General features: G+C 40.4%; 1 protein-coding gene across 2 annotated transcripts in view; it reads right to left on the bottom strand.

Moving 5' to 3' along the window:
- The window catches only part of Larp4b (La ribonucleoprotein 4B), a 75,235-nt gene that overhangs the window by 22,171 nt on the left and 39,991 nt on the right, over positions 1-13,073 (bottom strand). For both annotated transcript variants that reach the window (XM_038335158.1, XM_038335159.1), the window contains exons 4-8: positions 11,709-11,856; positions 11,122-11,262; positions 5,788-5,866; positions 3,991-4,127; positions 1,813-1,916 (exon numbers count right to left, since the gene is read on the bottom strand). In XM_038335158.1, coding sequence (XP_038191086.1) covers positions 1,813-1,916; positions 3,991-4,127; positions 5,788-5,866; positions 11,122-11,262; positions 11,709-11,856 — 609 coding nt within the window. The remainder of the gene's footprint in view (positions 1-1,812; positions 1,917-3,990; positions 4,128-5,787; positions 5,867-11,121; positions 11,263-11,708; positions 11,857-13,073) is intronic.

The raw sequence follows: 13,073 nt of genomic DNA, 5'->3' as shown, positions 1-13,073 counted from the left end.
CCAAATAATTTCTTGCCTGTGTTTTGGAGCTGGGAACCTTGCTGTTTGGCTCAGAATAGCCTTGGATTCCTGGGCTTAAATAACCCTTCCTGCCTTAGACCTGAGTAGCTGGGACTACATGTGCACACCACACCAAGGATCTTAACTGCATCTCAGAATAGCTATTGGAGTTCAAAGCTGTTCAGTACCTATTAAAGTAATAATCACATAGAGAAACAGAAAAAGTTGGGCTATAATGAGAAAGATCAATCAGATTAACCTTAAAATAAAACAAATGGCAATGTTAATAGACAAGGACAGCAGAATCGTTAGTTAAAGTCCATTTCAGAGGCCCAGAAAGGGGAAGCTTGAGAATGATCAACTTCAAAGCTATGCCATGAGACCATCTATAACCAAACTGCTTAAACCAAAGATACAACCTTCCAAGAACCAGAGAAAAAGATATATAATGGGGAGGAAAAAAGAAAAAACTGGCAGGTTTTTTTTTGCAGCAGAAACAATGCAGATTAGAAGAGAACAATGTGTTTAAAATACAGGAATCAAAAACACTCACCAATCCTGAAACGTAACCAAGCCAAAACAAAACAAAACAAAGAAAAAACGGGGGAAAAAAGAAAAATGAAAAAGAAAACAAAATCCCATAAAACAAAAATGCCGAAAACAAAATCCCATAAAAACGCCAAAAACCAAAATCAAAAACCAAACCAAAACAAACACCCTTTAATGAGTTCCAAATCAGGATTCTCTCAAACACACTAAAGTTGAAAAAAAAAGTTTTTCACGCGGGCGATGGTGGCGCACGCCTTTAATCCCAGCACTCGGGAGGCAGAGGTAGGCGGATCTCTGAGTTCGAGGCCAGCCTGGTCTACAAGAGCTAGTTCCAGGACAGGCTCTAAAGCCACAGAGAAACCCTGTCTCGAAAAAAAGTTTTTCAGTACCAATATATGTACTGAAAGTGTGTATCATAATCTCAAAGGAATTAGGCAAAAAGACAAATGGAACCTGACAGAAAGGTTAGAGATAGGATTGCCCAACCTTCAGACATTGTAACAAAGCAACAGCATCAACCAGGTTCAAAAAACAAACACATACATAAAAAAACTCATCCCGTTTTAAGTTCATGGTTTTGTGTTAGATGGCATCCTAGTTACTACATACTGCATGCAGGTGGTGGGCTGCAGGCCAGACAAGCCTGAAAGCACTAAAGATGGTAAATATCAGGGCCAATCATGGTGGCACAAACCTATAATACTAGCATTCAGGTGGCTGAGGCAGATCATGAGTTAAAGGCCTTTATAATGAGACTATATGAGACCTTGCCTCTAAATAACCAAACTAAACCAATCACCCAACCAAAAAGAGTTATACCTAGGGAGACAAAACAAACAAAAATCCCAAGCCCAAACAAATAAGAACAGCAAAACAACAGAAGCAAACAAAACAAACTAAAAAAAATGATAAAGAGCTACATCATATACTCTCCCCACCCAGTACTCTTATTTCTCAACAAATACATATCTTAACCCATTCAATCTTCAATTTCAAACTCCTGAAATATGGAAACCCTATTATTTTTTTAAAATTTAAATATATAGAGGAATTCTAAGACCAAAAGGCATGACAGTTATTCTTCCTACAAGTGAATCACACTGTGATCATTAGGGTATACATCCTGGGAAAAGGTTGTTTCTGTGAACAGTTTTTCTCAAATAAGCCCTTTCAAAAACATGAAATGCACATGTTAACAGACGCCAACAACAACAACATCATCTCAGGACAATGTCAAGTAATACAAGTAGAGGGATGACTTACTTCCACAGGGGTAGATTCAGATATTTCACGCAGTATTACTATGCACCGGTTTTGATTTGGCCTTACTTTCTCTCCTTTCTCATCCACTTGGACTAAAGGTAAAGCTGTGAAGAGAAAAAAATAAATAAATGATAAAAACACACACATTACATGATACTCCAATAGTATGTGAGCGCTCATCAGAGAAACCTGTACACATGGCAAATTATTAAAATGTTCAAAACCAACACAAGCTACCAAACTGTTTAAACCCATCTAGAATGTTGAATTTTCCAAAATGAAGGAACATGTAAATCTAAAAGATCCTGCAAGAGCTACCAAATATACATACAAAGAAGTGATGGTTTGTAAATCAAACAGATGAAATACTAAAAGCGCAAGCTTTGGTCAAATACCCAAGAATAACTCAATAAATAGACTTAGTGTAATAGAGTATAGACAGATATAGCCAAGTTGATGGATTTTAAAACTAGATCGGATGGAGTCAAACCCAGCTACACTCCTCAAGTCTATATTCTAAATGGCAATACTGGAAAGTAAACTATTGCCTTAGGAAATGTTATTTAATACTTCAAATTCCTACTGATAATTATGCTTAACAGTCTTTAGCTTTTTGTATAAAGAGAGAAAAACAAAAAATTTTATTTGTGACTAGAAAATCCAATTAAAAGGTTGACAAAATGACTCAATCAGGTAAAGGCACTAGGTGCTCAAGCCCATTGACATGAGATCAATCCCCAAAACTCATTCCAAACTTTGTCCTGACCTCCATGTAGCACAGTGGCACATACAAACACCCCCCCCCCACACACACACAAATGATAAATTTAAAAGACATCCAACAGAGCTCTAATGGAAGATATCACTCTTTTAATAATACTGTTAAGTCCAATGCACACAAGAAAAATTTTGAGACGACTGTCTCATCAATGCATAGGGAAAGAGCAACATAGACATACACACACACACACACACACACACACACACAAAGGCTAGTTGGTGAGAGAAATAAGACTTTAATTCAGACACGGTAATGTCTAATCATACAAACATTTGCAAGCAATATGGATGTGCTGGCCTATGTGGCACACTGGACAACATATTCTTTGTGAAGAAGCTACTGTATACAGCTGTACCACATACACAGCAGTTCCAAGGAAAAGAACAGGAAAAATTGTTCACCTGGAATTTGTAGTTTGAGTACAGAAAATGAATTTTTATAATGAAAAACAGTTTGACTTAAAAGGAAAGCGACATATCACAGCAAAGTCCGTACAGAAGGCAGCACAAGGCCAGCAGAGCTCTGGGAGGCCCAGAGGTATCCTTCGCCTCACTGTTGTGATGATCCACCCATGGACCCATGTGTCAAAACTAACTGGCTACCACCTTTAAACATAGAATTTTATGCCAATCACATCTAGGGTAAAGTTATTTTCTTTCTTTTAAGAAAAGGTGCTGTTTAGGATTCCACGTTTCATTTCTGTCATTTTATACCATAGGATTTGAGTACATGTTGCTTGGATTGAATCTGACTGTAACCCTGTCAAATTTGGTGATCTCAAGTAAGTCACAGAGTCATTTTGGGCCTCTGGTTCCCCAATTATAAAGCAAAATCAATAAACTGTCAGTGCCAAACAAACAAACAAAACCAGACCAAAAAAAAAAAAAAAAAAAAAAAAATATCCCACTATTCTCATCTTAAAGTGTGCCTCAGAGTTCTGATGGTGTTCAAATGACTGACTACAGAACTAATCTCACTTCATTCCAGCTATCTAAACTAAACAGGGGGTAAAAGTATGATGATATTTGTTCCACCATGAATAAATGATTAGGTTAAAAATGGAAAAAAAAAAAAAAAAGGTGCTGAAGTCTCCAAAATTAAGTAGGATACAAATAAAGCACAATTTTGATACAAAAGGTAATACTTGTATCCCTAAAGGGTCTATGGGCTTACTATGGAGTATTTCAACATTCACATTATGTGTCAAAATTCCAAGAAACAGCTTCATTCACAATAGTTAAGGAAAAAAAATCACAACAATATTTCATCAAAACTTAAGTGCCACAAAGTATCTAAGGTACCCATAAGTCTATCTGATGGCTCCTGGTGAAGAGGTTTCTAGTAAGACAGATAATGTGAAGACAACAATCTTTTGCTTTAAATAGGCATCTACTTACATCTTAGCACTTCAACAATCAAATCCACATCAGTACTCAGTTTCTTGATGTGGTCAAGGTTAGCTACCGTTGTAATTGGCACATACTGGTCACTATCCATCTGGGAGATAAGATACATGTCGCTAGCGAGATTCTCCCTGTTGAAAGAAAGCAAACTCTTAACTGATATTTCTTTAAAAGAAATTTTACAAGAGGTATGAATGTGGTGTGGGACAGGTTTGGGGTGAGAGCTGAGTCTAAACTCCATCTGATACTTGCTCACTTGATGCAATCAAAAGTAGCCAGTGGATTAATTCTTGTAAAATGCAGTTATAGCCAGGCATGGTGGCACATGCTTTTAATCCCAGCACTTGGTAAGCAGGTGTAGGTGAATCTCTCTCTCTTAATTGGACACCAGCCTTGTCAACAGAGCAAGTTCCAGGACAGCCAGAGCAACACAGAGAAACCCTATCACAAGAACCAAAGTAAAACAAAAAATGGCAGCTATAGCTCACCTTTGTTCTGGACAGTATTTGAGCAATTTATTAAAAATGCACATTTTTTTTCCAATAAAGAAATCCAGCTAAAAGCCACAAGAAATATAAAAAGGTTAGGATGAAGTTAGTGCCCCAAATGCACCATAAAGCCTGGACACATGTTAGAGGCACTGCAGATTGGCTCTGGCATCTAGGTGCCATAGCAAACAAGAAGGAAACAGGATCAGCACCATCAGTCAGGGCAGAAGGAACAGCACACCACCAGCAATTAGGACAAGGTGTGCTAGTTCCTGGCATGTGGGGCAAAGAAAATGCTTCCTGCAAATTCTCATGAAAAAAGACTATATGTAATGTAACACAGAAAATCTCAAAACACCACAAAACTAAAATACAGTAATGGGGTGCTAGGCCTTTTTGAAGTGTCTCTCAGTGAAGGTCAAACAGAGAGTGTTCAGTCAAAGAGAGTAACTCACTTGAGAGGAAACTGCTATACCTTGTCTCAGGTGACAACACTTACAGCTATGGGAGGCTACACCAAGGCTGTAGGGCAGGGAGCTAGGCTTCACACTTTGGCACTCATTTTTACACCATACCATTTGCTAAGACTCAGTCCTGTGTCAAGTCATGATGAGAAAAAGGAAGAAAGGAGGCCCAGGCATTGTTCATTCATCTTAAACAGGAACTCTTGGTGTCCTCAGAGCTACAGGGGACTTCACTGTGGCTAGTTACCTACCTTCTTACTCAAACCCATCCACATGTCTACTAACTGAAAGGTTCATCATTACCTTAAAGGTTCTACTACATTTTTCAACAACAACAAAATGTCATTTAAGGTAAACAAAGTCAAACATATACCTAAATGTGGGATCTCTCTCTCTCTCTCTCTCTCTCTCTCTCTCTCTCTCTCTCTCTCTCTCTATATATATATATATATATATATATATATATATACACACACACACACACACACACACACACACACACATATATATATATATATATATATCTACCAAACCAGCCCACTACAGCAGTATTTTGGCCATTTATCTGAAGGCCCTTATGGCGGACTGATTTATGGCATATTGTGCTTATGCAGCAATCCATAGTGAAGTCTAGACAATCATCACCAAAATGGATCCGAGTCAAACTCTTCAGCATCCCTGGCCTGAGGGCCATCACCAGTTCTCTACAAAACTTCTGATGAACAAACAGGCATGGAATTAGTCAGTTATAAACATACTACTATGAAAACTCACATTTGTGGCTATAAACAGTAATACAAGAGATATTAGGCATTAGAAAAAATTACTAACAGTCTTACCGAGATAAACAAAATTCCAATGTTTTTTTAAGCACTTCCCGAGGATCTTCCTGGCTTTCTGGCTGAGACTCATTTCCTCCTATATAGAAGAAATGAACAACTCAGAAAAAAAAAAAAAAAGCTTAAAATTTACCAAGCAGGCAATTCAGTACAGCATTCCTGTGTTTTTGCCTGCATATATGCACAGTAATATGAAAAGTGCTATTTTACCTGCTAGCAAAAAGTAAACTGTGAAAAACAAAACCAAATCACTTCTCCTAAAACAAAAGTTAAGAAAACAAAGATGAAATTTCATTAACAAAGTTTAGCGGCAATTTTGTCAACACAGGCTTCCTTGGTGTTTTGCTTTACTTCAAAAAGGATTTTTCAGGTAACAGACAAGAATACTGACTCTAAATCACAGCACAATATAAAGAAAAGAATCAGAACAAAGAAATAAACGAGAAGGAAGGGCTGCGGAGTGCTGACACACTGGCCATCTGGACCGAACTCCATGGAGAATCCTCATGAGAAGACACCAAAGAAATCAGATTCTCAGACACAAAAGCTCAAGAAAGACGTCTGACGGCTGTGTAGGTATTTATGTGTATGGGGTCACAGACATCAGCAGGAGAGGCAGTGGCCTCTGGCAGAGTGAAGTCAAGTTTGGGCTGAAGGCCCCTGCCACCCTTAGCTCTCAGGATACCTCATGAACTACTCTTTACTATCACAGAGATGAAAGGGATTGGATAACTACAGAGTGCTCGTAATAAGCCAGCCAAGTGAACACAAAAGACACTTGTATTCTAAAAGTCAAGGTTAAAGACCATGACAAAGCAACGACAAAGCAGGAGAATTCAGAACAGACAGTTCAAAACAGTGTTATACTGAGCTTCCACAAAATCCATCTTCACCAGCAAAACAGAATTAAACTGCTAAAATAACCAAGGAACAAAATAAACAAGACTGTGAGACCTGGACGTGAAAACATGGCACGTCAGTCCCTGGTCTGGAGACTTGCCCTGGTTGTCTCATCGAAATTTGTTCCCGTTCTCCAAGTTGAAGAGATATTTATTTGTTACAGGAACTGTGAATTCAGCCTAAATGAAGCAAGGCCCCCGCTCTTAAGAGGCCAACATTCCATTGAGAGAGGCAGACAATGGACAGCTAAAGGAGCCACTGCCGGCATAATGAGACTGAAGTGACCCAGAGGAAAATAGCCTGGGCAAGAGGCCAGAGCAATGATGCTGCCACATGGAAGGTGCTATCTGAAGCAATGGAGGAAAGTGGAAGTCAAGCTCTAGGCAGAAGCCCTGTGAGGCAGAGTCAACAGAGAGTAAGGAGGCTGGTAAACTGAGGAGTGAAGAAACTCAGTAAAAAGAAAGTCGAAGAATGGAGCTTGTATAAGCCAGACCAAGGAAGCTGATTGAATTTTAATTTGAATGTGAATAGGAACCAATTTTGGGGTGACATTCTGGAAAGACTACCGTGGTTCCATGGCACAGACAGACGGTGAAGTCACAGCAGTATAATTAGAGGCTAACACAATCACTGAGGGTAGACCACCATTCAGGACTCAAACTACAGTGTAGCCAAGTAAGGAAGACAAAAGATCTGCCACTTAGGGGGGTGAGGTGGGGGGGGAAGAGATGATTCCAACCTTCCTCTCAGAAGCAACAGGAAAGCCAATGGCTACAGAGATGTATCTGAAGGCCAATGATGACTACCATGTGGGAGGTAGAGGGGGCAAGAGAAGAAAATTATTTAGTGTTGTGAAGGAATCACCAACTAAAAATGACATAGGGGTTGGAGAGATAGTTTAGTTGGTATGTGCCTATTGTGCAGACCGATGAGGACTTGAGTTCACTCTCCCAAACCCACAAAACTAAACTGAGTGTGATGGTACACATTTGTAATCCCAACACTGGCTGGGGTGGGGATGGGGATGGAGCAAAGACAGGCAGATCCTTGGAGCTTTCTGCAAACTACTCCAGCCTAATACTTAGATCCCACTGAGAAACCTGGGATGACTACTTCCTGAAGAACTACACTGGGGGTAGGCTTCTAGTCATATGTACATATACACGTGCAAAACATGTACACGTACATACTCATACAGACACACAAAACAGACATTTTAAAAACCAGGGTGAGATATAGCTCATTGGTAGAATGCTCCCAAGACTTTAAAGGCCTAAGGTTCAATCACCAGTACTACAAGGAAAAAAAAAGAAGCAAAACAAAAAGATCTAGTCAGAATACGGTTTTTAAAAAGAGCTGGATAAATGCAATTATCAAACTGTAAGGACAGCTCTGTGTAACCTTTCTGTTGAAATGACTGGATAAACTGAGCTTTGCGGGAATAATTCAGGGTAAAATAGTAGTGAGCCATATAAGAGCATAGAGGGACCACAAATGCATATTACTAAGCAGAAGCGGTCAAGCTCAAAAGGCAACTCAGGGAATGACTTCCCTCTGGTACCCTGAAAAAGGTTACAAAGACAAGCAAAACAAAACAAAACAAATTCCCTAAAAAAACAACAAAAACAAAAACAATGACTGCCCAGGGCTGGGGAAGAGGAACTGATACAGAAAACACAGCAGTCTGCTTTGACTGTGAGACTGTCCATGATATTACACATTGACAACAAATGTTGTTATGTACTTGAAATGTAGAATACCAAAAAGCAAGCCTAATATAAATTGTAAACTATGGGCTTTGGGTGATAATGATGTTTCCACACAGACTCACCAGTTGTAAACACAACACTTTGGGGAGCGATAGTGACAGTGGGGGGGGGGGGGCGAGAACTACACAGTGTGTGGGCAAAAGCACATATGGAAACTATGCTGGATTTTCTGTTCCATTTTGATATGAATTAAAAACCGCTCTTTAAGGGCGGTGGTGGCACGCGCCTTTAATCCCAGCACTCAAGAGGCAGAGGCAAGTGGATCTCTGTGTTCAGGAAGTGAGCCTAATTAAACCCAGCAGGTAAGACTCTGTTTTTTGTTTTTCAAGACAGGGATTCTCTGTATAATTTCCCTGACTATCCTAGAACTCACTCTGTAGACCAGGCTGGCCTCGAACTCAGAGATCCACCTGCATCTGCCTTCCAAGTGCTGGGATTAAAGTCATGTGCCACTACTGCCAGGCTAAGAATGACACCTTAAAAGAATAAAGACTCTTGAGACCATTAGTTATTATGGAAATTCAAGCTGAATCACAGTGAGCTCTGCTAGCTGCTTCCTTGGAGAGCATCTGACTCAGCTCCTGGGAAATCTGGGCCCCCTGCAGAGGAGAGCAGCTCCACAGTTCCTCTCCTTGCCCTTCCCTTCCTTTGGTTTCACTCCCCAGTGTAGGGCATTGAATCCAGTACACATGCTAGCATTTTACAGACGGATTCAAGTTTTGTAGATCACACCAGACACAAATCTGCAGACAAGGAACCACTTTCTTCCCATTACCTATAAGCGTTTCACATCAGCACACACCCTGGCTTCCAAAGAGAATTAAAGTATTTCTGCTTTTCCTTCCAAAAATAGCTTTAAATACCCCTTTTACAAAGATAAACTTGTATAATTTACACTTTCTAGACATGTCCACTGTTCCCTTGTTTTGGCATCAAAAAAATCAGCTTCACCATCACCTTCATTCAATGTGCTGTCATTTCCATGTCAGTAACCAGTTAGTGGTGGGTTAACGAGGAGCTGATCAAATCAAATTGCTACATGCTGGTGAACCCTTGCTTATATGGAGGTTTAAATCACTTAAATTCAAGAAAGCTAATTCACATTTATCAGAAAGCAGCATGGTTTGACTTTTTTCTTTTATAAATTCTTACTTTATTCATTTGAGCAGATTTTTTTCACATTTAAAAAATTTATTTTTCTCCCCCTTCCCTCCCCTCCCCTCCACCCATACCTCCCCTCCCTTCCCTCTCAAGGAGGGAAGGGAGGGGGGAGGAGGAGAGAAGGAGATGGAAATTTTTAAATATAAAAAAAATAAACCATGAGGAAAAAAAAAAAACAAAAAAAAATTTATTTTTATTTTATTTTTAATTTTGTATCTGCCCCTCCAACCGGCAGCACCCCCCTAAGAAAGTCAAAAAAGAATAAGATAAGAAACAATAGAAAAGAAAAAGAAAACTATTTCGCTCCTCCACCTTTCCCACCTCTTTATCCTGGTGTTTTGGAAAGCTGCTGTGTATCACAGTACACCCTCTGTCCAAATGGTTTTACTTGCAAATGCTCATTGTGTCACTGGAGAGGTTCAAGGCCTCTGGCCTTGGTCCACCATCAATACTGGACCCCCATCGAGATTCCTCTCGGGCGTCTTGCTGTTGCTTGGAGTCACGGAGATGCTGCAGTAAGGTTCCGCAGCATCCCGTCACACACTCCAGCAGTTCAGAGGGGTAGATACTGGGTGTGCCCTGGGTGTGTGCCTGGGTGGCTGCTGAACTGGTTAGTCCAGGCCACTGGGACAGTTCCTCTAGGGCGAGGGGCAGAGCCAGCTCTCTAGGACAGGGTGAGGGAGTGGGACAAGCTTTCCCAAGGGCGTGTGGGAACAGCTCTATTAGGGGCGGGGCCAGCTTTCCCCTGCAAGTTGATCATAGATTTAAAGCAGTAGGTTTAATTTAAGAGACCCAGTGTTTACAAAACACATTTCCCATTTAAGTGACAATGCTGAATTTTGTCATATCTGAGAGTCTTAAATTAAATGTAGTTTCTGTGGATCACTATGTTTCACACAGCAGAAGCCTGCATCTTCCCACCTGCCAACTCCATTTCCTGATCTTCCTGTCTGCTAACTTCATTTCCTGCTCACTAAGGTAAGGCTTCCCTATACTTCCAAATGCTGACAGAGAGCAAGGCAGACTGAGGAGACAGGACTTGATTTAAAAGTTGAGGCAATTACACACTGCAACAATAAGAAACAAAAATAAGAAAGGAAAAAAATGTACTCAACAGGTAACTCCCCAAGTTTTTTCCTTTCTTCCTGACACTGCACTGACAAGGGGACACAGTTCAACTCTCCTGGCTTCGCAGACTCTACAGTGAGACCTCCACTGCCTTCATTCACCACTGCACTCCCAGCCCAGCTGCCTCAGGCCAACACCAACTCTCCATTCCTGTCCATCTGGACACTTCACCCTGGAAACACCCTTGCGCATCTCATAACTCGATGCTAACTGATAATCTCCAGCACACCTTCCTCTCCAGAGTCTCATTTCTGAATCCACCAGTTTCAAGGAACGCTAAAAGGAGGCAATGAAAAATACATTGTTTAAAGACAGAGTAAGAAACTAAAGTTTAAAAATTAAAATAAGTGAAACCAAATCCATAAAGTAGGCTTACCTGTCTCATTACTTTCAGGCAGAGGTTCGTATTCCGAATGGTCCAGAGCCAGAGCGCTCATGCCTGTCTGTTCTGCCTCCGGTGCGTCCGAGAGGGCCGCATTCTCATGACTTTTGTCACCATCGCCATTGGCATCCAATCCTAGAATTACAATTTCATCCCAAAAGGCCATATTAGAAGAATAACTTTCTCTTAAAATAAAGCTTACATTAGTGGCTACTCAAAGTTTTTTTAATTGGATTGTAAAAGCTCCCAAGGCTCTAAGTCAGTGGTCTTCAACCTTCCTAACACCATGACCCTTTAATACAGTTCCTCATCTTGTGGTATTCCCCAACCATAAAATTACTTCATTGCTACCTCATAACTATGATTTTCCTATTGTTTTGAATCTCTAATGTAAATATCTGTGTTTTCCGATAATCTTAGGCGACCCCTTTGAAAAGGTTGTTTGGCCCCCAAAGGGACAGCAACTCACAGGTTGAGGGCTGCTGCTCTAAATATTCCCACAAACCAGGACACAAATGACTGGAGAAGACAGATTAAAATGTTAAGGAAGGCAAAGGCTTAAAAGCAGGCTCCCTACTCACCCTGCTGGTCGCAGTCTGCAGGATGGCCAGGGGCCTCCTCCCATGCGGCATCCACACCAACAGCTGCACTACTCGCTTCCAAATGGAACATATGAGTCCCCCATACTTTCGCATTAGGATTTAGCTCTGAAACTTTAGTTGTTGGGACCTAGAAAAGATTTTTAAACACACACACACACACACACATATATATGTATCCTAAGTTCAACCAAATGCTGTTGTGTTAGTTTATAATTTAAAAAAAAAAACCCATAAATTAATGTTAAGAGAATACAGGTTTAAAGGGCTAAGCCTAGCTAGTCACACACACCTTTGGGATGAAATGAGGCTCAAAAAACCCCAAACCAAACCAAACCAAAACAACAACAATGAAAAATGTAGTCAGCCACCCTCACACAAGGCCGCTACGCACTGCAAATAACAGAGCCCTTCATCTCACCAAGCTCAGTCTCACAACTGTGTAACTGACTCCCCTACGACCTAACACAAATCCCAATTTATAGATTTACAAACTCAATACAAATGTAGATGGAAACATCTTAATTAGAAAGTTCCAAGCACATAAGCAAGAGAGAGAAAAACCAAATCTCCTCCTAACAGCTAAGGCAGGAAACACCGTACACTCTCAGCAGAGCTACTGGCTCCCATTCCTGAGAGAAGCCTCCTTATCACCTCGGTGCCTTCACAGCAACTCTGGGAGCGACTACAGGTGGCTGCAGGTGATGTTGACCCTTCTAGTCTAGGGCTCTCACCTGTGCTAACATCACTGGGGCTTGAGTCCAACATCCCACTGACAGCTGTGCAGTTATTTAATCTCTAAAAACATCACCTGACAGTATGGTGCTGGTCTCACTTTCTAAAGTGAACGGGAGTCTTTCTCGTCCTTCCTTTTTTTTCTCTCTCTCTCTCTTTTCTTTCCTCTTCCCTCTTTCTTTTTCTTTCTTTCTTTCCTCTTTTTTATTTATTCATTTATTGTTTTTATTTTTTTCTCTGCACAGGGTTTTCTGTATAGTCCTGGCTGTCCTGGAACTCAATCTATGGACCAGACTGTCTTTGAATTCAAGAGATTCATTCGCCTGCCTCTGCCTCTCAAGTGCTGGGATTAAAGGCATGCATCACCATCACCTGGTAGAATTTTTCATTTTTTGGTGGTGGATAATTGCATAAAATTATTTGGTAGTGAAATGTAAAATCCAATGTGAAGCTTCACAGAATGGTTTAGAGTGGCTATTCTAAACTGTATGGAAGTTCACTGAGGTTTATAGACCTAGGTTCTGGTTAAAACTGCATGATGGCTTTTATTTGCAGGTACTTTTAATTTAAAAAAAGGAATTCAGATATTCATAATAAAAAATAATGTGATGA

The sequence above is a fragment of the Arvicola amphibius genome, chromosome 6, assembly GCF_903992535.2.
Source record: "Arvicola amphibius chromosome 6, mArvAmp1.2, whole genome shotgun sequence".
NCBI lineage: Eukaryota > Metazoa > Chordata > Mammalia > Rodentia > Cricetidae > Arvicola > Arvicola amphibius.
This window is presented reverse-complemented; position numbering and strand designations above follow the sequence as displayed.